This window comes from Canis lupus, chromosome 26 (genome assembly GCF_003254725.2).
Source record: "Canis lupus dingo isolate Sandy chromosome 26, ASM325472v2, whole genome shotgun sequence".
Lineage (NCBI taxonomy): Eukaryota > Metazoa > Chordata > Mammalia > Carnivora > Canidae > Canis > Canis lupus.
The window spans coordinates 29,816,187-29,841,665 of NC_064268.1; the positions used below are offsets into that span (position 1 = coordinate 29,816,187).

General features: G+C 43.8%; 1 protein-coding gene across 2 annotated transcripts in view; it reads right to left on the reverse strand.

Annotated features, from left to right (window-relative positions):
- The window catches only part of CRKL (CRK like proto-oncogene, adaptor protein), a 40,658-nt gene extending 17,641 nt beyond the window's left edge, over positions 1-23,017 (reverse strand). The window contains exons 1-2 of one of the 2 annotated variants that reach the window (XM_035706276.2): positions 22,166-23,014; positions 7,866-8,331 (exon numbers count right to left, since the gene is read on the reverse strand). In XM_035706276.2, coding sequence (XP_035562169.1) covers positions 7,866-8,331; positions 22,166-22,476 — 777 coding nt within the window. In that variant the 5' untranslated portion in view covers positions 22,477-23,014. Of the gene's footprint in view, positions 1-7,865; positions 8,332-22,165 lie in introns of both variants that reach the window. The other variant, XM_035706277.2, reaches the window with a different exon arrangement.
- Positions 23,018-25,479: the final 2,462 nt, after the last annotated feature.

The window sequence follows — 25,479 nt, forward strand, 5'->3', positions numbered from 1 at the left end:
GAATACTATTTGGCCATAAAGAGAGTGAAGATACAAGCTACCACATGGATGAACTTTATTTTATTTTTTTTTTTTTTATTTATGATAGTCAGAGAGAGAGAGAGAGGCAGAGACACAGGCAGAGGGAGAAGCAGGCTCCATGCACCGGGAGCCCGACGTGGGACTCGATCCCGGGTCTCCAGGATCGCGCCCTGGGCCAAAGGCAGGCGCCAAACCGCTGCGCCACCCAGGGATCCCGTGGATGAACTTTAAAACATTATGCTAAGTGAAATAAGCCAGACCCAAAGGCCAATATTGTAGGATTCCATTTATATGAGATATCTAGAATAGGCAAATTTATATATACAGAAAGGTGGTTACTAGAATTTACCAGGGCCTCATGAGAGGGGGAATGGGGAGTTACTGCTTAATGGTTACAGAGCTTCTGTTTGCAGTGATGAAAAAGTTTTGGAAATAGATAGTGGTGATAGTTGCACAATTACGAATGTAACTAATGTCACTGAATTGTGTATACTTAAAAATAAATTGTTATGCTATTTTACAATAACAATAAAAAAAGAACGTAACACACCAAGACCCCTGAACTGTAGGTTAAAATGGGTAAATTGGGGGTGCCTGGGTGGCTCGGTCAGTTAAGGGTCTGCATTCAACTTGGGTCATGATCCTGGGGTCCTGGGATGGAGCCCTGCATCGGGCTTCCTGCTGCTCCCCTTACTTGTGGTCTGTCAAATAAATAAATAAATCTTCAAAAAATAAATGGTATACTGTAGAATATGTGAATTATATCTCAATAAAGCGGTCTAAAAAAATAGGATTGGTGTCACCTATCCCATAAGACTAATAATCTCTGTGAAGCCCCTAGCTGATGGTTCTTATTCAACAGCTTTCACACATACAGAAAACTAGGTCAGCATAACAACCAGGCTGGGACAGGCCTTGCCTGAACCACACCAGGGCATCATTTTCATGATATTGTCACCTAATTTACACATTTAAGAAAGAAGAACAAAAACCTATTAATCTTCTCTCATTCACAACCCAATGAAAACATGATTATGTTAGAAGAAAAAAATGTTATTAAAAATACAAGAACTTTCTAAAATTCTAAAGGACTTTCTAAAGATTCCTACTTTTGATAAAGCACTGTGATTAATGAAAAAAACATTTCTGGTACAGAAGAAGTAGAATAAGTCAAATTCCTAACTAGATACTGTTAAGCATAACCAGCAAACATCAATGTCAGAAGGGCAGAGAAGGAGCCATAGGTCTTGATGAAAAGTGCTGAAATTCTTACTTAACAGGCGACTAGGAAGTGGTGGGGTCATTGCTGGAATGTGACAGGAGGTAAGACAGAGTGGCCCTGTTACGTTAGGAGGTTATGACCCTGTATAGATATCCAAAGCTGAGTTAGATGTTTGATGATGATCCTGTACAGATCTGACATCACTGTGGATAAATATTACAGGTGACACAGTAGCAGAGGAACTCACACACGATTCCCGAAAGGCTGAAAAATACAACTAGTACTAATCTAATTTTGCTTTGCAGACAATTTGATCTCAGTCAGTAGAAGAATCAATGAAGAAACTAAATTCAGCTAATGTGAATTTAATTCTAACCAATGAGGCAAAACCAACTGGTTGAAGTAGAAACCTAAGAATTCCAGGCCACTCAGTGAAGAAAGTGGTGCCATGGGCCTTAAAAAGATTCAGGAGGAAAAAAAAAAAAAAGATTCAGGAGGGATGCCTGGGTGGCTCAGCGGTTGAGCGTTTGCCTTTGGTCCAGAGTGTGATCCTTGAGTCCTGGGATCGAGTCACACATTGGGCTCCCTGCATGGAGTCTGCTTCTCCCTCTGCCTGTGTCTCTGCCTCTATCTCTCGTTCTCTCTCTCTCTCTCTCCCTATCATGAATAAATAAATAAAATCTAAAAAAAAAAAAAAAAGATTCAGGAGATTTGGAAACCAGATGTAATCCACTGACTAGGGGTTTCAAAATGGAGAGAAGATAATCCAAGAAGATATATGAACATAATCACTGATGACCCCAATGGGAACGAACAGCAAGCATCTTGAGAATGCTGGTGAACTCACACAAAGAACTCTGAGCATCATAAAAAAAAAAAAAAAAAATGCACCAAAAATAAAAGGATATCCTTATACTGATAAGACAGATATTGAAGTACTGACCAAATACACCAGCAAGCAGGAATGAAAGTCCAACTCTGGTCACCTGCCACAGACCATTACAACACAAGACACTAGTAGATCCTATAAAAGGTCAAGTTTCTTGGTTTCATTAAAACAGGGACAACGGCAGATTCTATAAAATGTAAAAGTCGAGTGAGTGTGAAATCATACCTGGACAAAATTCTGAATGCAATTAGCAAACAGATGGTATTTGGAAGGCAGTACGGGCTCAAAAAAGAACAAGTCATGCCAACCCAATCTCATTATCTTTTTTTAGATATGCAACGTAGATCATGAGAAGCTGCAGGGGAGGACTTTAGTACAAAGACCTGGATCGTGCTTTTAGAAAATCTGCAGATAACATGAAACTGAGGGTAGGGGGGTGATCAATATACTAGATGACATAATAAGGATTTTAAAAGATTCAGATAACTGTACAGATGGTGTATGACAAAAACCAAAAGAAATGTGCATCCCCCCTCCCCCCACATACCCAAACCCTGAAGAAGGATAATTACAGGGTCACATACTAAAGTCATTGGGCTTTAGCAAATACAGGAAGGGGCCTCGTAGTTGTTTCTCCCTGGTGGACAGCTAAAAGGAATCACTCATGAGACTATATTCTAGAACTTTCAAAAGGACAGAGACCTTTGTTTTCTTTACTACTGAACTCCAAACTCCCTTAACGTTTGCCTCACAGTAACTACCCAGTAAACCTTTGCTGAAGGGGTATTTTTGGAGATGCCCAACCTGAGACCAGAGGGCCAATGGATTTAGGCGCTGCAGAAAGCTAAAACCATCAGGAAGATGGGCAGACTGAATGACCTATTACTGCAACTTGCCTTTCTTCCCCATCCTGAGTCACTTGAAGCCTCACTTGCAGTCCCCATCCTGAGTCACTTGAAGCCTCACTTGCAGTCCAAGAAAATGTTATTCTTCCTCCACAGAATCTGTTCCACAGACTCTGATTCCTACAGATCTGTCACCAACTGTTTTCCTTCTTTTTTTCTTTTTTCTGAAGTAGGCTCCACGCCCAACACAGAGCCCAACATGGGGCTTGAACTCATGACACTGAGATCGAGACCTGAGCTGAGATCAAGAGTCAGACACTTAACTGATTGAACCACCCAAGTGCCCCCATACCAACTGTTTTCTTAACCCATACCTCAGGGGAAAGCTCCACCACAGCTACATTTAGATGCTTGGATACAAATTTTCATACAGCAAATAATCACTGGTGTGGAGCCCCAGAGCTAAGGACAATGCTAACTACTAAGTAAGTTCTTCCCTTTCTTTTCTAGTCAGGAAAGTATACTGGAATACAAGTGTGTGAGAATGCTATTATTACAGGGAGACTCAAGCACTTGCTGTCAATTATTTAAAAATCAATCAATAAAAATGTAAGTTGCCTGCAAACTTCAGAATCTCCATCAGTTGTGAGAAATTGGTTCAATTATGCCTCCAATGAAGGCAACATAAGGAAACCATTCATCTGCTCAGCCCAGTCATGGCAACAGTTCACTTGCTCTGCTTTGTCTTTTGCCACTTTTGCCCTCTGCCCAACATACCACATATTCTCACCAACCTGCAGCTGCTCAGTGGTGTTAGGTCTTGTTCATGTAAGCTCTTCCCTCTGCCAGGAATGTGTCTCTGCACTTCATCCAGCTAACTTCTATTCATCCTTCAAAACTCAGTTCAAGAGTCACCTCCTCCAGGAGGGCTTCCCAGACAGATACCCACACTCCCATCTCCTACCCCCTTCCCTACTCTCCCTCATACTCTGAATGTTATTAGAGCACTTACCACACTGTTGGTTTCTGTATCTATTCTCTCACGAGGTGGTAAGCACATTGGTAGTAGGATCATACAAGACATCCCTCACAGGTTAGTTGCATACATGGATAATTAATGAACAAACTCACATCAGCTCTCAGAACAAGTATGCCTTTTAGACTCTAAAGAATTTAAGTAACCTGCCCAAGATCACACCATGAAAAGCCAGGACCTGAACACAGGTCCATGATCTTTCCCTAACCACCTTGCTATTCCACTGTCAGAGAAGGACGACTACAGTTATTTTATAATGACAATAGCACCCTTGCTCTAAACATTCTCTTCTGGTCAGTGATCTACTTTTGGAAAGGGCTACATTTCCCTCAACCTTAGAATGTTCTTGTAGGGTGTGACCCGCTTCCCAGGAGCCCTTTCCAGCCCAACTACACCAAGAACATGGGAGAAATCTGCAGTTTTCAAGGAGTGGAGACACCCACCTTAATCTCCTCGCATAGGTACCAAGTATTCCATTTCAAATTAAATCCGAAGGATCAACTCACTTCTTAAAAAGAGGTAATAAGCAAGAGAGAAAAATGGCTAAACACAGACCTGTTTTAAATCTTTTTGCTTATAGGAATGTTCTTTTGAAAATCAAATTTTATGAAAAAAATGTGTGAAATAATTCACAAAATAAAGTTCATCCAGGCCCTCATCGTTCTCCCTAATAACCATCAAGGGAAATAAGGGAGCTTCAATTACTGGCACATTTTGTCCTACTTGTCTCACCTTTCTTATTTTAATTTTATACTTTTCCTGGTAACCTAATTGCAAAAGTCTCAAGAGAGTTGTTTTTAAGATCAGACAAGCACTGTTTTAGAAGATACTGTAACTCATAGAACTATTTAACTTATGCTATAACCAAAAATCTCATTTAAATCCACAGAATGAAGAATATCATTAAGTGGAATTCACCAAAAGTTTATTACTTGGGTCCCCCTTACACTCTCAGTGATACACACCAAAACAAGCCTTTGATGAGGCTTACACAGCTGGGGTAGTGCCATGAGCAGACTCAGGTGTAGAGACCTCTCTCTGGCGTCTGAGAAACAAGGAGAGCTGCATAATGGCCAAGTATGTGGGTTATCTTAAAATACACATCATTAACCAGGCTCTTTATCCTCATCCTGGTCTAAGGCCCATGTATCTGCTCACCAAGCCCAAAAGATCCCCCCTTAAGGGCTGCCTGGGTGGCTCAGTCAGCTAAGCAGCAGACTCTTGATTCTGGCTCAGCTCATGATCTCAGGGATCTGAAATATTTTTTTTAAATTTTTATTTATTTATGATAGTCACACAGAGAGAGAGAGAGAGGCAGAGACACAGGCAGAGGGAGAAGCAGGCTCCATGCACCGGGAGCCCGACGTGGGATTCAATCCCGGGTCTCCAGGATCGCGCCCTGGGCCAAAGGCAGGCACCAAACCGCTATGCCACCCAGGGATCACTGGGATCTGAAATCTTTGATCCAGCTGTGATTCAGGCTCCTCCACTGAGCCAGGAGTCTACTCAACGATTCTCTCTCTCCCTCTGCACCACCACCCACCCCCTCCCCACTCACAAACTCTCTAAATAAATCTTTAAAAAAAAAAATGCTCCCCCTTTATAGTACCTGGTCTTCCACTCTATAACCCTCTCTATGTACACTCCAAGCAACACATAGGAGATACAGGTTTGTAAAATGCATGCACATCTTAGAGCTAGAGGTCAATAGGCAGGTGGCCTAAATGGAGTGAGGCTTTAAACCCTAGCTCAGGGGCACCTGGGTGGCTCAGTTGGTTAAGCATCTGCCTTCGGCTTGGTCATGCCTTCCGAGGGTCCTGGGATCGAGCCTGCCTCTCCATCTGCCACTCCCCCTGCTTGTGCTTCATCAAATAAGTAATTAAAACAAAACAAAAAACCCTTAGGCTCAGGTAAGAGCCCAATTCCCAACTTCCTCTATGGAGCTTGGAATTCTGATTGGGCCTTGACCTCAGTGTGTCTAACACATGTGAGTCACAACAACTTTGTGAATCCTAGCTCTCTATTCCTATGATGAGACAACAGACATAAAAATGCCTCAATTGCAGGAATTACTCTGCAAACCGGAAAGTTTTTAGAGCCCAGAATACCCTATGTAATTTTAAGGTACTGATGTGTGAACTAGGCCAAAGGTATGTGCCCGTGCAGGGGCACGTGCATGTGGAGATGAGAAAGCTGCAAGGCCTACTCAGCCAGGATTCAGTCTGGTTTCTTTCCTATTCCTCCACTGGTAAGCATTAAAAGCATGTGGGTCCTCCCTAGACCTGGTCCCTGTCACAAGCCTCAGATGCTCACTCCTTTATAGCCAACATGAGAGGGAGAAGTAATCAGACTCAATCAGACTCAGGCTCCATTGCTTCATCCTTCGGTCTTGCAGCCCTGCCCTACTCTGACCTTGGGGTGAACACAGAGAACAGAGAACGATCACTAGCGTAACCTCAGTTTCTCCAACATATATGCAATTTAATAATATCAACAGAGTATTCAGCTGTATCACATTACAATGATATTTACCTTGTAGCTTGTGGCTCACAAAGCATTTTCACATCTTATTAACAAACTAGGATTTGCGGCACTGTATTCCATGTTCTGACACGTTAATATTTAGGGCCCATCTCAATTTATGTATTTTATACCTCATTAAAAAAAAACATGAAAAATATACAGGACTGTTCTAAAAACATGAATTTTTAAAAAATCCTTTTTTCCCCCTTAAGTAGTCCTTCTGTTGTTCTTCTGGGGTTTGTGCTCATTTATGGTCACTCCAGGTTTACCAGATGTCTCATCAAACTTCTACGTTCTGTGATATGCCCTCAACAGGCTTATCAATCAACACTGACCTTCAGGACTTTTTGGTTCAGAACACCACTCTTGCTAAGCTTTGCAAAAGTTTTTTTTTTTTTTTTTAAAGACAGTTAATGTTTGATTTAAAGAACATGACTTGGCAATTAAAATGCTCAAGTTCTATTTCATGCTATTATGTAATTTACAAAGTCTCTATCAAAAAATAGATCTAGGGCAGCCCGGGTGGCTCAGTGGTTTAGCGCTGCCTTCGGCCCAGGGCGTGATCCTGGAGACCTGGGATCAAGTCCCATGTCGGGCTCCCTGCATGGGGCCTGCTTTTCCCTCTGCCTGTGTCTCTGCCTGTGTCTCTGCCTTTCTCTGTCTCTCATGAATAAATAAATAAAATCTTTAAAAAATTAAAAAATTAAAAAATCTAGTAAGGTCTGAGATATTTTAAACTCTGCCTAGCTGAAGAGGAATCCTAAGACATTTATTGATGTCTCCTCAACTGATCGCGATGTTAGAAATATGGAACTGTACAAATGGCTATGTGTCTACCTGTATGCTCATTTCATCTTTAGGTAATGGATCTTTATTAACCATCATCATCTTTCCTTATTGGAAAGAAAACCAACTACAGGGGGATCCCTGGGTGGCTCAGGAGTTTGGTGCCTGCCTTTGGCCCAGGGCATGATCCTAGAGTCTCGGGATCGAGTCCCACGTCGGGCTCTTTGCATGGAGCCTGCTTCTCCCTCTGCCTGTGTCTCTGCCTCTCTCTCTCTCTGTGTTTGTCTCTCATGAATAGATGAATAAAATCTTTAAAAAACAAAACAAAACTACTGTGAGAGTAAACCTAAGAGAGATTATACCCTGGGAGAAACAAAGAATATAGAAAGGACAAGAATTGTGTGGGACACTCACAGTGGATCTTCCAAAATTACCCGGTTCTCTTATTCCCCTGAATAGAACTTGAAATGAGCAGTTACTTTGTAGAAACAAAATTAAAACCAAATGTCAAAAGACCCAAAAAACCAGCCTTGTAAATTTTACCTCTAATGCCAAGGCGGTCTTGTCATAAGCACAGGGTACTCTTTTCTGGATGGCTTTTGCAAAGACAGGTCCATTCTGTGTGGATGGCAAAGGGTTGATCGCTGCCCCAGGAGTACTGGAAACTGCAGGTAGAGGAGTTGTGGTCTGAGGTTGAGCATATGCATGAGCAGGTTCTGGGATTCCGTAACTGTTGGAATTCCTATTCCCGTGCTTTCCATGTGGTGAGGATCTCACAAGCTTTTCAACATAAGGAACAGGAATCATCCCAATCCGGCCCTCCTTGTTCCGGGCACTCCACCACTGTTCTTCAGGCTTCTCTATTATCACCAGGATCTCACCCTTTTTAAAGGGCAGGTCTTCAGCATCATTCCCAAGAAAATCATAGAGAGTCCGTACATATTCCAGATTTTCTTCTGCTGTAGGCAGGTTGGGTGCTGATACAGATCCCATTGGTGGGCTTGGGTACCTTCAGAGAGAAAGAAAATTAACTCTAAGAGAAAAAATCTTGATACCAGTGTTTGTCAAATATTTAAATAAACCATTTTCCTCTATGATGAATTATTTCCCTTGCTAAATTCTCAGTAGTAAGAAAGTTCTGTCATATTGTTTTATGTTCTGCAGTCTGTACTGCAACAGAATTTAATATCCTGAATAGACCTTGTTAAATCACAAGTACATACACACACACACACACAATCTGTTTCACAGGAACCTTTTGTTTACAGAGATACAGCTGGTCTGAGTTTATTTATTTTAAGATTTTATTTATTTATTCATGAGAAACACACAAAGAGAGGCAGAGACATAGATTGAGGGAAAAGCAGGCTCCTTGTAGGGAGCCAGATGTAAGACTCGATCCCAGGACCCTGGGATCATGCCCTGAGCCAAAGGCAGATGCTCAACCACTGAACCACCCAGGTGCCCCCAGATTTATTTTTAAAATCTTAAGTTCAGTCCTTCCTTAGGACTCTGGAACAACCACCACACATTCTTCCTCCTGGTCCTAATCTATAGTAAGCATCCTGCACATTTCCCTGGGTACCCAGAGAGAAAATGACAAAGGTTTCTGTGTCCCTCAAAATACAAAAACCAGAAAAGGGTTTATACATAAGCCAATTAAAAAAGATAATGAAACCCACATTACATTTTATGCAGGAATCATCATCTGAGCACCAAAATGAAAACATAGGGACCTTTTCACTGCAGAATTCACAGGCAAGAAAGCATCAGTCCACAGACACCACCACACGCCTCTGCTGTGCTCAAGAGATCAACATGTATTGGCCAACAAAGCTGCAGAATGCCCTCCCAGAGATAGTTCTAGGAGTGCAGTCTCTGCTCTCCTCTAATACCCCATCTGTAATGCCTCTTTTGGAAAAGAACTATAGAGGTCTCTCTTCACCTAAGAAATGTTTTAAGAAGTTGCAAATGTACCAGCTTTGGGGAAAATAAACTGTCTTACCATTAGCTCCCTCCCACACCTTAACTTTTCTAAAGTACAGAATCTACACCAGAGTAACAAACTCTGGGCTTCACCCAAAGAGCCTGCACCTCTGAAGGGACTCAGCTTGCAGTACCACCAACAGGGCCTAAATCTAGAGTAGCCTTGAGAGTAAGCTAGGATAGGAAATGCCTGTTTAACCACCGACTATGGTTTCCGATTTATCTTTTTTTTTTTTTAAAGATTATTTTTTGAGGGATCCCTGGGTGGCGCAGCGGTTTAGCGCCTGCCTTTGGCCCAGGGCGCGATCCTGGAGACCCAGGATCGAATCCCACGTCGGGCTCCCGGTGCATGGAGCCTGCTTCTCCCTCTGCCTATGTCTCTGCCTCTCTCTCTCTCTCAAAAAATAATCGTTTTTTAAATTTTTATTTATTTATGATAGTCACACAGAAAGAGAGAGAGAGAGAGAGAGAGAGAGAGAGAGAAAGAGACACACACCATGCGAGTGAATGGAGGAGCAGAAGGAGTAAGAGAATCCTCAAGCAGTCTCCCACTGAGTCAGAAACCCAACTTAGGCTTCGATCCCAGGACTCTGGATCATGATCTGAGCTGACGAAGCCACCCAGGTGCCCCTGCTTTGTCGTCTATTAGCTCATGGCCACTCTTTCTTTCCTTTAATTAATGATCTAAAAAGTTACTTCATATAATAACGTGATCGTTTTATGTTTGTGTATTTTTTTTTCCTTCATAAAAAGTGCCACCATAGGGACACCTGGGTGGCTCAGCGGTTGAGCGTCTGCCTTTGGCTCAGGGCGTGATCCTGGGGTTGGAGGTTCAAGTACTGCATCAGGCTCCCCGCACGGAGCCTGCCCCCCCACCCCTGCCCTGTGTCTCTCATGAATAAAATCTTAAAAAAAGTTTCTCATATTCGATTTTTTAAGAGAGGGAGGGGCAGAGGGAGAGAATCTTTTTTTTAAATACTAGCATTATTGACTTTATTTTTTATCTTATTTATTTAATTGACATAAAGACAGCACAAGCAGGGGGGATGGCAGAAGAAGGGAGGAGAAGCAGGCTCCCCGCTGAGCAGGGAGCCCAAAGTGGGGCTCAATCTCAGGACCCTGGGATCATGACCTGAGCTGAAGGCAGATGCTTAACCAATAGAGCCACCCAGGAGCTCCAGAAGATAATCTTAGCAGGCTCTATGCCCACCATCCTGAGATCATGGCCTGAGTCAAATCAAGGGTCAGATGCCCAACCGACTGAACCACTCTGGTGTCCCTCGATATTAGATTTTTTGTAAAGCCTAGATTTCCAGGGACACCTGGTGGCTCAGTAGTTGAGTATCTGCCTTTGGCTCAATTATGATCCCAGAGTTCCGGAATCAAGTCCTCCATTGGGCTCCTTTGCGAGAAGCCTGCTTCTCCCTCTGCCTACGCCTGTGTCTCTTATGAATAAACAAAATCTTAAGAAAAAAAAAGCCTAGATTTCCAGATTAAAGAACAGGGACGTTTTTATGGTCCTTGATACACACTGCCACACTACTTTCCAAAAGGCAAAACTTACATCTTTTTAAGTATAAATGACTAGCTTAATATAGTATACTGACTACTGAATTAATAGCAGTAGATGTACCATGCCATGGTGATTAGGAGCTTGATTTAAAACCTCTAAGATCGGGGGATTCCTGGGAGGCTCAGCAGTTAAGTGCCTGCCTTCAGCCCAGGGCGTGATCCTGGAGACCCAGGATCAAATCCCACATCAGGCTCATTGCATGGAGCCTGCTTCTCCCTCTGCCTCTGCCCCCCCCCCCATGAATAAATAAAATCTTAAAAAAAAAAAAAAAAAAAAAAAAAACCCTCTAAGATCGGGATGCCTGAGTGGCTCAGCAGTTTAGCGCCTGTCTTTGGCCCAGGGTGTGATCCTGGGGTCCTGGAATCGAGTCCCACATCAGGCTCCTGCATGGAGCCTACTTCTCCCTCTGCCTATGTCTCTGCCTCTCTCTTGAATAAATAAAATCTTATTAATAAATAAATAAACAAATAAATACAACCTCTAAGATTTTATTGCTTATTAACAACATGGTAACTGAGGGGCAAACTGCTTAATATCAATACATTTAAAAAAGAGCAGGAGTAGTAAGTAGCAGGAGGAGCAATAGAGTTGACACTTACTACCTATGCCAGGCACTGTTTGTAGTCTATACAGATGTTAAATTACTTCATCCTCTCACAATCCTGTGATTATCCCTATCTTACATGCCAACATAGGGTTAGATTTGTACTGAGGCAGTCTAGTTCTAGAGTACTCAACTCATAACCTCTAAGGTAGTCAACCTCAGGAATAAACCCCATGTCTTTTCAGTGTATGGGGATTAACGTCAGATTATGTGTGAAACATGCACTATAGTTCTTGGCTGTTACTAAGCATATAATTAGCTCCCCACCCCCACCCTCTCTGAGGTAAGCCCTGCCCCTATTTCATGGACTACATAAATCTCAGATACTATACTAAAAGCACAATCAGGGATCCCTGGGTGGCTCAGCAGTTTGGTGCCTGCCTTTGGCCCAGGGCGCGGTCCTGGAGTCCCGGGATCGAGTCCCACATCGGGCTCCCGACATGGAGCCTGCTTCTCCCACCTCCTGTGTCTCTGCCTCTCTTTTTCTATGTCTATCATAAATAAATAAATAAATAAATAAATAATAAATAAATAAATAAATAAATAAATAAATAAATAAATCTTAAAAAACAATAAAAGCACAATCAATTCCATCTTAGACTGCTTCCAAGGGTATTTCATTGTCTGCATAGTTAGAAAGTTTAAAGCAGTTCTACAACATAAATTACGAGGACACTACTAGTATAGCTTCAGCTGTATACTATAAAACACTATAAAATTCAACTGCCCAGGTATCCATTAGATTTATTATGTACTAAGAACTCAGGAGACTGGGCAGCCCCGGTGGCTTAGCAGTTTAGCTCTGCCTTCGGCCAGTGATCCTGGAGACCCCGGATGGAGTCCCACATTGGGCTCCCTGCATGGAGCCTACTTCTCCCTCTGCCTGTGTCTCTACCCAGCACCCCCACCCCCCGTCTCTAATAAATGAATAAAATCTTAAAAAAAAAAAAAAAAAACCCTCAGGAGACAATTAAAAACGAGTTCTTAAAAAAAAACAAAACAACAACAACAAAAAAAAAACGAGTTCTTGCTCCTAAAAGACTGCCAATTTAGCACAGGTAGAGACTGGAAAGCAAATACAGCACAACAACAGGTAATTAAGGTGCCTTGACAAAAGTGGATAGAGTCAGGAGCACTCAAAGAAAGGACTGAGTTATGTTATGGGCAGGAGAATAGCTGAAGACTAACTCCCTTTGGAGTTGAAAGATTTTGTTGAAGACAGGCTTACATATTTTGGTTCTAAATCAGAAAAAGACTAGAGGCCCAAAGGTTCAAACTCTCCCTTTCCTAGCCTCCCCACACTTCATGGGGCACACTGCTCATTCCTATAAGCACAGACCAGGAGCTTTGCTAGCCAGGCCCTTAAGGTTGACAAACTTCTCTAAAAAAATATATGAAAACCATTCTTAGCTTCAGCACACTATACAAAAACTGAATCTGGCCTAGGAGTCTGCAAGCTATGGCCTGTGGGCCATTCAGCCTCCTGTATGGTTTTGTAAATAAAGTTTTATTACAACACAGCCAAACTCATTCATTTAAGTATTGTCTATGATTGCTTTTGTGATGTCAGGACATAGTTGAGAAATTGTGACAGAGACTATATGGCCTACAAAGCCTAAAATATTTACTATCTGGCCCCTTACTGAAAGTTTGCCAACTTGTTGTCTAGACTACTGGGTTAAAAGAGCAGAGAGTGCTTTTCAACTTTCAATACTTCCCTGGTAAAGGGGGATGTATGCAAATCTAACAAAGATGGAGGATGGCTTATACTTTCTCCACCATTATATTGCTATAGTGAATGTGAGGCTCATTTCCTGATTTTGTATATGCTCAGATATCCCTAAAATTGACATCAAATCAATCTTCCAGCCACATCCCTGAAGTAAATTCAAAATCTTCTACCCCATATCCTCAGCTCATGTATCCACCAAAATTCCCTGCAAATTACACATCAGTACCACTGTAGATATGAAACCATGATGATGCCAGGGCAGATTATCTTGTCCCCACAGCCCAAAGTAATATGTAACATAAAATTAGAACAATTCACTGTTCTCATTTTTAACATGCCTTGCTCAAGACTAAATAAAAGAGCACCCGTAAACTCCTCTTTAAATTTTACATACAGGGATCCCTGGGTGGCACAGTGGTTTGGCGCCTGCCTTTGGCCCAGGGCACGATCCTGGAGACCCAGGATCGAATCCCACGTCGGGCTCCCGGTGCATGGAGCCTGCTTCTCCCTCTGCCTGTGTCTCTGCCTCTCTCTCTCTGTGACTATCATAAATAATAAATAAAAAATTAAAAAAAATAAATTTTACATACAAAGAGGTTTCCAAGTTCATTCAAATACTCTAAGACCCATGTTTCTCCCTGTCTTGTGCCTATAGTCCACAGCACATTGAGTAAGACCTCGATGACTACCTGGATATTGGCCTGTCAATGAACTTCTCTTTAGACTAAAAAGTACTACTCTCAGCTTCACATATAAAGCATTGATAAAACATTTTCTTTAAACCTGAGCGTTAGTATCTTTTTTTTTTTTTTTTTTAAGATTTTATTTATTCATGAGAGAGACAGAGAGAGAGGCAGAGACACAGGTACAGGGAGAAACAGGCTCCATGCGGGAGCCCGATGTGGGACTTGATCCCAGGACTCCAGGATCATGCCCTGAGCCGAAGGCAGACGCTTAACCGCTGAGCCACCCAGGTGTCCCGCGTTAATATCTTCTAAACTTAAAATTTCCTTCATGCAAAAAGAAGGAATACAACTTCTGGGAGGAGAATTTCAAAGGTACTGGTAATTTAGCTTTTTAAAGGGCTCACATGGGTATTGAAGACTTTTCTTATTATGTACATGTTTATATACCCTCTTGTATGTACACAAATATTTCACAGTAAAAAGTTTGAAAACAACACAAAATAGAGGAGAATAAATTCTTTTTTAAAAAAGACTTATTCATTGGGGCACCTGGGTGGCTCAGTCGGTTAAGTTCTTGACTCTTAATTTCGGCTCAAGTCATGATTTCAGGGTCCTAAGATTGAGCCCCACATCAGGCTCCCCACTCAGTAGAGAGTGTTTATCTCCCTTACCCTGCTCTCCTTCTTAAATAAATCTTTAAAGAAAGATTTCTAAAGAAAGAGAGGGAACCCGACACTGAGCTAAAACCAAGAGTCCAATGCTCAACCAACTTAGTCACCAGGCACCCATAAGAGAATCAATTCTAAGATTAGCTAAAAACAGCACTGAGTACAAAGGATCTCACCCTTCCATCCTTAGATATTCACACCAGCGCTAACAGCTCTGTCTGTGGCTGCCTGTCCACTCCCTTCCACAGCTCTTCTGCTCATTCTGTGGATTCCATCTAAGTTTAGACTCCCAAATCTACATTATTTAGCCAACTCTCTTCTCAATTACAAACCCATCAGATTGCTAAACTTTGCTTCCAGTAAGCATCTCAAAGAGTCTCCCTGTTGAAAACAATCATCCCCCCTCACTCTGATCAATTCTCTTCTATTCTTTCAATTAAAAGCACCACTGAATCATCCCTGAAGTCATACTTCTTTCCTTACCGTCTATATGCAATTGCCCAGCGAAGGAAGACTACTAATTTCCACTTTATAGTCCCAAAGTATGTGATCTTAGTTCAGCTTCTTACGATCCCTTCTCCTATAACAGCCTGTAATTAGTCTAACATCCTAGACTCTTTTCCAATCCCACACCAGAACAGTTTCTAAAAAGTAAAACTGGCCATAGCAATTCTCTTCTCAAAAGCTTTAGATAGCTCCTACTGTTAAACTCATTCACAAAGCACAGGAGGCCCTTTACAATTTAGCATTATTCTTCCTACCTACCTCACTGTCCATCACTCACGTTAATTTTAACTCTGTGCCTTTCCCAGCAGGCACTGCCACCACCTTTTGTCACCTCCTTCTCATCTCTTTCAAGCCTTCCCTGACTCCTCCATTGATCATCCTTGCTGTTACACTCCCAACATATTCTATTTTTTAACTTGTTCAATATACTGAGCTTCTCAAGGGCTAAAACCATTTACTCCCATTATATGCCCTGAGACTAGTATTGGGCTTTGGTGTAGAGTAGGCTCAATATAGTGAAATTCCTAATAAAAATAAAATGCCAAAGACATAGGGAAATTTTTCCCGTTCCTGTTTCTATCCATTTTTTTCCTTCTGAAAACACAAAAACTTCAGTACTCCAATTCCCTATATCTGATTTAATTCTGTTATACAAAGAAATCCTGTATGCCATCTAGTTTGCTATCCAAACCTCTTCAGTTCACCACTGTTCCACTCATGCTCTCAGTCATCATTCCAGACTAGTTGCCACATGCCTAGTGGCCCCACCTTACTTGGTATGATCTTAGCTCAGACTCTAAAATAATCTGAACTCCCACTAATAAGCACTGTCCCCTTTTACTTATCAGGAACAGCTAAAATATTTTAGCCTGAAGGAAACCTAGAAATAATGTAGTCCAATTCTTCAGGTTAAAAAGAAAAATCTCTGTATTTGAATTTTAAATAAGTCACAAATCAAATGGCTACCAGTACTTTACATGCAATGGGAACACAACTCTTAACTAGGCAAGCTTCCATCCCCAGCATAACCATGTTCTTGTACCTCATCTGAATCAAATTTAGATTTACGCTACTCCTAAGAAGAAAATCAAAGGCTTATTTACATGCCAAATTCTATGCTAATCAAAATTACTGGTAATCCTCCTCCCCCACTCTGGACTTTTAAAAGTCCAGATTTGAGTTCCCTTAATTATTTAGAACAGGGGATGTGGGAGAAGTGTGACCATGTTGCCCGTGGCATCCTCTGGTCCATGTGGGGCTTGGCTTCTGCTTCACAGGAGGGCACTCAGGTTAAGCTGGGAACCCCTTTTCAACTACTCTACCATAGTAGATAGCATAGAAATGGCCTTTAAAAAATCTTCTCAAGTAATCTTCTCAACAATGGGATAGGGATTGTTGATTCAATGTTAGTTCCATATTACCAAGTATATAAGATGTGTAATGTCTGTTGACAAAATCAAATAATTTCTCTAAGGGTCCCGCTTGCTTTAGTTAAAATTTAGAATTTAAATTTATAATTTTTTTTTTAATTTTTATTTATTTATGATAGTCACAGAGAGAGAAAGAGAGGCAGAGACACAGGCAGAGGGAGAAGCAGGCTCCATGCACCAGGAGCCCGATGTGGGATTCGATCCCGGGTCTCCAGGATCACGCCCTGAGCCAAAGGCAGGCGCCAAACCGCTGCGCCACCCAGGGATCCCTAAATTTATAATTTTTTTTAAAGATTTATTTATTTATGAAAGAGAGAGAGAGGCAGAGACACAGGAGGAGGGAGAAGCAGGCTCCATGCCGGGAGCCTGACGTGGGACTCGATCCCGGGACTCCAGGTTCGCGCCCTGGGCCAAAGGCAGGCGCTAAACCGCTGAGCCACCCAGGGATTCCCTAAATTTATAAATGTTTATACTCAAATAGGAGGGGAAAGCCACCACAGGTTGTTTATCAAATGGATTATAATATAAAAATTACACCCACATCCAGGGTGCTTGGGTGACTCAGTAGGCTAAGGGTCCAACTCTTGGTCTCGGCTCAGGTCATTTTCTCAGGGTCCTGAGATCAAGCTCCTTGTTGGACTCACCGCTCAGCACGGAGTCCGCTTGACCCTCTCTCCCTCCTCCCTAGCACTCAGGCTTTGTCTCATAAATAAATAACATAAAATCAAATAAAATAGGGCAGCCCCGGTTGCTCAGCGGTTTAGTGCCACCGTCGGCCTGGGGTGTGATCTTGGAGACCCGGGATCGAGTCCCACGTTGGGTTCCCTGCATGGAGCCTACTTCTCTCTCTCTCTCTCTCTCTCTCTCTCTGCCATGAATAAATAAATAAAATCTTTAAAAAATAAATAAATAAAATAAAATAACATAAATTTTAAGGAGCACCTGAGTAGCTCAGTGGTTGAGTGTTGGAAGTCATGATCCCGGGAGTCATGGGATCTAGTCCCACATCAGGGAGACTGCTTCTCCTTATGCCTGTATCTTGACTTCTCTCATGAATAAATAAAATCTTAAAAAATAATAATAAATAAGAATTAAATTTTAAAATTATACCCACATGCTGAAAAAGAATCCTTTAGTGTCGGGGATCCCTAAGTAGCACAGTTTAGCACCTGCCATTGGCTTAGGGCATGATCCTGGAGTCCCGTGATCGAGTCCCGCATCGGGTTCCCGGCATGGAGCCTGCTTCTCCCCCTGCCTGTCTCTGCCCCCACCATCTCTGTCTCTCTCATGAATAAATAAATAAAATCTAAAAAAAAAAAAAAAATCCTTTAGTGTCACTCAAAATCAACAAAAGCCATCTGACAGGATATGACACTTTTTGGGGGTTAAATTTAAAACCCACCACAGGTGGGGATCCCTGGGTGGCTCAGCAGTTTAGCGCCTGACTTTGGCCCAGGGCGCGATCCTGGAGTCCTGGAATCAAGTCCCACATCGGGCTCCCGGCATGGAGCCTGCTTCTCCCTCCTCCTGTGTCTCTGCCTCTCTCTCTAGCATAAATAAATAAATAAATAAACAAACAAACAAACAAACAAATAAATCTTTTAGAAATAAATAAATAAAACCCACCACAGGAACACTACAAATACAAAAAGTAATTAGTAAGACAAACTGAGAGGACACAAAGTTACAAATGTACCAAGTCATCTTTGCTTTTTCCTTTCTCTTCCCTCATCACCCCCCCTCCCGTCAGTAACATCAATCTTAACTCCAAAACAGGCACCTCCAAGTCACACCTCTACATCAGCCTTGTGACTTATATGTCATCAGCCACCATCATTTTGCACCCAGATAATTGTAACAACCCCACTCCCCTGCTTCAAACTCCTTCCATGGCACCCACTGTGTTTTTTTTTTTTTAATATTTTACTTATTTATTCATGAGAAACAGAGAGAGAGAGAGAGAGAGAGAGAGAGAGAGGCAAAGACATAGGCAGAGGGAGAAGTAGGCTCCATGCAGGGAGCCCGATGTGGGACTCAATCCCGGGACTCTAGGATCAGGCCCTGGGCCAAAGGCAGGCACCAAACCGCTGAGCCACCCAGGGATCCCCCCCACCCACTGTGCTTTAAATAAAATCCAATTTCCTTATCTTGACCATTACATCTCTTAACTCTTCTTAGACCCCACTCATTCATTTAAGTACCACACCCCCAACTCAGTGGCTATCTTTCTCATCTCAGGACTTTCTGTAAGCTCTTCCTCCACTCTTAGCCCAAGCCTTCCCAAGGCTTGCCTCTTCTCTACCCTTAGGTAGCTTTGTGCTCTCTGATCACACTACGTCAGGTAGGTCCCTCCTATTATATTCTCTGCTCAGCTTCATTTCCTTCATAGTATTTATTAATCTTGTAAGTATTTTTTACTTATTTTCCTACTTTTCAGTTTTGTCTCTTCCAGTAAAATAGAGACAATCTGACATTCATTGCTCTCAGTCCCTATCACTGGGATATAACTCTTGTAAATATTTAAATAAAAATATAAAATTAAAAAAATATATATATATAAAATTAGGGGTGCCTGGGTGGCTCAGTCGGTTAAATGTCTGCTCTCGGCTTGGGTCATGATCCCAGGGTGTTGGGATCCAGCCTCACATAGGGCTCCTCGCTCAGTGGGGAGGTCTGCCGCTCTCCCTCTCCATCTCCCTCTCCATCTGCCTCTCCCCCAGCTCATGCTCTCTCTTGCTCTCAAATAAATAAATAAAACCTTATAAAAATATATAAAACTAAATGTTATTCCAATAACAGACTAGATTCCAATAACATTCCAAGATCAGACTAGAAAACAAGCATCAATCCTTAAATTCCGAGGAAGTCATACAGTCATAATTTTTCACTAAGCAAAATTTTAAAATGAACTTTTACCTAAGGGGTATGAAACTCTGGCCTTAAGAGCTCAGTTTTGCTGCCTAGAAAACTAAACCACTTGATTTATCTTGTCTGGGGTGTGAAGAAGCATTAAACTGACTTGCATTTGGCCAAGGCTTTACATGGCACCTCTAGTTTTCTACAAAGGCTGAAATATCAAACCCATCTTCAGATTTCAGGCTTGAGGAAGACAATTCAAAGATTAAGTAAATCCAGTCTGCATCTAATTCTACCAGAATTGTGATCGCCCTCTGAGATACCAGCAGAAAATAAAAAACTAAATTACAGCAACATGCCTGGGGCAGACAGTGAAGAGGAGAAACAATTACAGCTGCGTGTAAGTGGGAGGGTCAGGGAAAGGCCCCATTATTTGAGGGGTCTGGAACAGCAGCTAAGATTTCAATAGGTGAGGAGTGGGGTAGGGTTAGGCAGTCAACTGAAGAGCCAGCAGCCCACCTGGCAGCTGGAGCAAAGGTACAAAGGTGTGAGAAGGTACGCAGGAATGGCTACCAGGAATTAAGTGAGTTGCCTAGCGGGACTGCACTAAGGGAAGAACAAGGTGGGGAATAACAGAAAGTTATGTCTGGTATCTGGGAAGACACATGTGTGAAAAATGTGGAGTTGTTTTTGTTGGGTCACGGGAACCCCTGCAGCATATTCCTTTTTCTCTCTCTAGTCTGCAGCATTATTCCTTTCTCTCTCTCTCTAGTCCCTAGAAGGGGATCAAACCATTTACTCACACCTTCTGAAACAGCTGTATTATAGTACCTGTTACCTCAAAGCAAGCACAATGCCTTGCACATATAGCATGGCTTAGTGCATGAAACTAATGATATAATTCACCTCCATGAGTTGGAGAAGTAATCACTTGAACATATTAAAAATCTCATTTTAGTTGGTTCTAATACTCTCTCCAACCTCTTATATCAGAATATACCATGCTCCACGTCAACTCCAATTACCAGCATCTTTGGGGACCTGGAGATTTCACCAATCAGATTCTTGGTGCTTAGGCCTTTGTTATAACACTATTTGATTTATAATCACTTTCTCCCAGTTTTTAAAGTCCATTTAGTTCAGCAGTTAATCTTATAGTCATTATACTGTCATGGCTTTGTTTCTTCTCTCTTACTCCACAGAAGCAACACTTAGGCATCCAGTGGGTGCTCCTTAATTATTATAGCTTTTAATGGTTAAAGCTCAGTGCAACATCTTATCAGCAAATCTATAAAATCAGAAACAGGTCATTCCAAAAAAAAAAAAAAATCTATATCGGCAGCCTATTCCTTTTTTAAAAAAAAATTTTTTTTTAAATTTTTATTTATTTATGATAGTCACACAGAGAGAAAGAGAGAGAGGCAGAGACACAGGCAGAGGGAGAAGCAGGCTCCACGCACCAGGAGCCCGATGTGGGATTCGATCCCGGGTCTCCAGGATCGCGCCCTGGGCCAAAGGCAGGCGCCAAACCGCTGCGCCACCCAGGGATCCCGGCAGCCTATTCCTTTTAAACATAAGTTCAAGAACCAAAATGGACAGCAAAATACTTTTTATTTAAAAAAAAATTCCAAGCAATTTCTTCAGTTCAAATTTGACATAATTTAAATAAAAGAAACGTGAAAAAATACTAAAGACAAATTAAAGCAAGTAATCAAATAAAATAATGCATTTACTTAGAAAAGAGAATGCTGCTTGCTTTAAATTATTAAACTTACAAATGTACAAAAGGTATACCTAAAATTAAACTAGGACAGAATTAAAGTATCGCTCAAAAATTTCCTTAGTAATTTACATCCTAGCTTCATTCTTCTTTAGAATATAATCAAATACATTTCTGGCCTATTAATGGTCCACCCTGGGGATAAACTATAAAATAAAAACTCAAAAAATGCGTCCTCGCTAAAGCCAATGCATCTTCTTAAAATTTCTGTTAGTTGGGATGCCTGAGTGGCTCAGCGCTTGAGCGCCTGCCTTTGGCTGAGGGTGTGATCCCGGGTTCCCGGGTTTGAGTCCCACATTAGGCTCCTTGCATGGAGCCTGCTTCTCCCTCTGCCTGTGTCTCTGCCTCTCTCTTTCTGTGTCTCTCATGAATAAGTAAATAAAATCTTTAATAAAATAAAATAAAATGTGTTAGTTATAAAACAAAAGGTGTCTAGGTAATTCAAATTTAGCACCAAGGTATCCTACATAGTTCCGCCACTTCACTGTGAAAGGTTTTGTTCCTAAACGCTCAAGCATTTTCATTTGTCGATTATTCCAAAGGCTGCAGTCCAAGAGTTCTTAAACTGGAGCAGGGAGCCCAAGAACCTTGAACGGTGTGCAAAGTTGTGTGTACGTGCATTTTTACGGAGGGAGAACGCCACAGCTGCCCTGAGATTCTCAAAAAAAACAAAACAAAACAAAACAAAAAAGGCTTAAAAACAACAAAAACGTCTCGATTAGGATAACCCAATAGATAATGTGACGAACGGCACAAAGCGGGCATTTTAACCAGGCAACCGCCGTTACACAGGTTTAAAACCCATCCCCTCATCCAACAACCCAGACCCTGGCACTAGCCTTCCGTTCAGAATGCCTTCTGGAAAACAATTTGGTTCAGAATGGGGTGAAAGGAGTTCAATCCCGCTCCCCCCACCCCCTACCCGGCGGTCGATCCCCCGCGAACCAGCCCCTGCTGTTCTCGACCCTCCGCCGCGGTCCGAGGGGGGCTGTGCGCGCGGGGAGTGCGGGCGCTCGCGTACCTGGGCGCGGGCTCGATTAGGGTGGTGGTGTCCAGGTAGTGGATCTTGTAGAACTCCAGCAGGGCCGGCAAGTGGTCAAACTCCTGGTCCCCGATCTTAAAACGGCGGTTGGGCAGCGAGTTGATGATGTAGTGGGAGACCCGCGAGTTCTCGGACACCGACAGCACATAATCCCCAGGGCAGGTGGAGGAATCGCGAACTAGGAACATTCCGTGGCGCTGGCCCTGCAGCCGGGTCTGCGCCTCCTGGCGAGACACCGGCCCCATGTACCAGGCGGAGCGGTCTGAGGAGTCGAACCTGGCGGAGGACATGGTGTCTGGCCGGGGCTCTGCGGCGACTCGGGGCGGCGGCTGCTCTCGGCTGTTCTGGACGCCTTCGCCCGACAGACGGCTCTGCGGCCAAGGAAGGGCCTCTTGGCACACCTCGAGGCGCGCTTAGAGGGCCGAGCCAGCACCTTCGTCTCGGCTCCGGGCCCGCAGCATCCTCTGCCGCCGCCCGCCTGCTCCGGGGCCGCCTCACGGACGGAGCCGGCCCGGGGAATGCAGGGCACAGCCCGAGGTCGGGGCGGGCGAAGCTGAGCCGCAGCGGAGGCCGCCCCGGGGTTCTGGGGCTGCCCGGCGTACCGGGGGTGCCTCCAGCCACTCCTGGCCCGGAACGCGCGACTCCGCGCCCCCCACGGCTCTGCACTGATACCCGCCGCCACGCGAAGCACCGGACTCCCAGGAGCGTCGCGCCTCCGGGGCGGTTTCGCCCAGCCCGTTCCCAAGAGCCACAGCAACAAAATGGCGGACGCGGGACAAGCGGCCGGCCACCTCCCCCTCCGCTCAGCGCGCTCGGTCTGCGCACGCGCGAGCTCTGGCTCTCAGCTGCCGCCCAGGCCCGCCCCGTGACGTCGCGCGGCGCGGCCAATCAGGAGCGCGGTCGTGACGGTCGGGGCGTGCGCCGCGCTCCGCCGCTCCCGCGTTCCGGGAGGAGGCGGAGGCGGCCGGGGAAGCGGGGGAGGCGAGGAGGTAGAGGCGGCGGAGGAGGAGGTGGCGGTAACGGCCACTCCCTTCCTGGGCTGCGGTGCGCCGCCGGGGGCGCTGCCGCTGCGGGCTCCCCCCCAGCTCCGGCTGGAAAACAGCTGGAGTCGAGAGGGAGCGGCGTTTCGAAAACCTGCTCCGCGAACAAAGCAGAACGTGCATGCAGAACCTCTGGCCGTGGAGGCGTGGCACTGAGGTGACCTGGCTGGCCCAGGGGCCCCGGGGGACCCGCGCTGAGGGAGACCCGCGGGCGGACACGCCTCGGTGGGTCGAGGTGGCTCTGGAAGGACGCGACCGCGGGGGCTGACGTGACCAAAGCCGAGGTGGCCTGATAGGCTCAGGGACCCAGAGTGGCCGGGAAACTCGACAGCCGCAAAAAGGGGTTGCGAAGGTCGGAGCGACAGGATTGAGTGGCCCGAGGAAGTCCACCTTTTGGTGCAATCTGGCCATCATTAGCGTTTAACTGATGAAATGCGGACTCCCCCGGGTGTGGCCCGAAGATCTCGTCCGGCTCCAGTTCTGCAGCTTCTCGAGCTAATCTCCTCGCATGCCCGCCCCCTGGCTGACCTGCTTCGGCCGGTCGTGGTGGCCTGTTTCTCCACCCTGCCTCCCCTCCCCGCGATGAAATTTTAAGAGATCAGGGATCTTGTCTGTCTTGCTCGCTTCTGGGCCTAGCACAAGGTCTGGACCTGACCTGATGCTCAAATATTTGTTGAATGAATTGACTTTTGAAAAAAAAAAAAAATCCTCAGGCTATTGGTGCCCGATTATTGGTAGCACCACCCCTAGAACTGGACAAACGAGAAAGCCTGTAAAGAAAGGGAGACGCCGGCTATAACAAACCTATACAGATCCCTTTGTCAGTGGAGTTTCATTTCGGCGCTTGCAGCCCTCAGGTTGAACATACACCTAATTCTAGGGTGATGGGTGATATCCAGCTTAGGGTAAGCTAAAGGGGAAATGTCAAGGGTTAGTGCCTTTTGTGACTCAGCATAAGCAGGTTTTCAATCCCCTCCACCCCAATGTTGTCATGTATTATTCTCAGGTTGAAACTGACTGGACTCAAATTCTGCTCCCAGTTGACTAGCTGGGTGACCTTGGGCCATGGCTCATATATTAAACAAGCTAATAGTGCCTGACACGTATTAAACCTCATGTAAGAGATTTTTATTATTACTATTCAGCCTCTACTTGGGCTCCCACCTCCATAGCCTAAAAGTGTGCAGATCTCTCAATGGATCAGTGAGGGTCGGGAGAACTACCTTTTTATTACCAGATTTTACCATTTTATCATCAGCCACTCCTTGCCCAGCCTTCATCTGGCTTCTGCTCTTACTTTGACCTCTGGAGATCATCACTGATTTCCATTGACCCTATCGTTTTCCCTGATCTCCCTGGCTCTATGTGTCTATATAGAAAATCTCTGGAAAGAATCTTTTATTTTTATTTTTTTAAGATTTTATTTATTTATTTGAGAGAGAGAATATGTGCACAAGCAGGGGGGATAGGCAGAGGAAGAGGAAGAAGCAGACACCCCGCTGAGCTGGAAGCTCCATGTGGGGTCCATCCCAGGTCTCTGGCACAGATGCTTAATGGACTGAACCACCCAGGTGACTCAAGAATCCTTTTTTTATTTTTTATTTTTTCAAGCTTCTGGGTCGCTAACATAATTTCTTCTACCTCTTCAAATACGCTTTCTTGGTCTTTTTTGATAGCACTTTTATCTCCAGCCTCTATATGTAGAAGCTCAGCCCTTAATCTCTCTATAGCTTCTCCTTTGGTAGGCTAATCATGAAGGCTTCAGGAGTCACCCACCTATCTGTTAGTGACTCTGAAACACATATATTCTAGGAGTAGAACAAAATCTGACCACACCCTATGATTTCTATGCAAACACTGTGGTCACAGCCTAAATTCTTATTACATTCCATTGTGATTGCTTATAAGTTTCTTTCCCTTCCTACTCAGAGCTCCTTGGAGGGCTGCCTACTTTACTATTATCTTCTGTATTTCCAGTGCCTAACACAGTGCCCAGCACATAATATATGCTTAATAAATAGTGTTTGAATGTAGGTGGATAAGGATGAGAAGAAACCAGAGAAAAGCGAAGGTTGATTGGAGATCCTGTCACTATTTCCTGTAATTAACATAATATATGTATTTAAATAGATATTTGGACCTGATATTTGGCCCTAAGTCTACCCCCATGTTCAAGACAAGCTTCCATTTGGATTAAATTGTGCCTTTCAGCTTCCCCTTTTCTGTCAATTGCGTCAGTGTTTTTCTAATTTG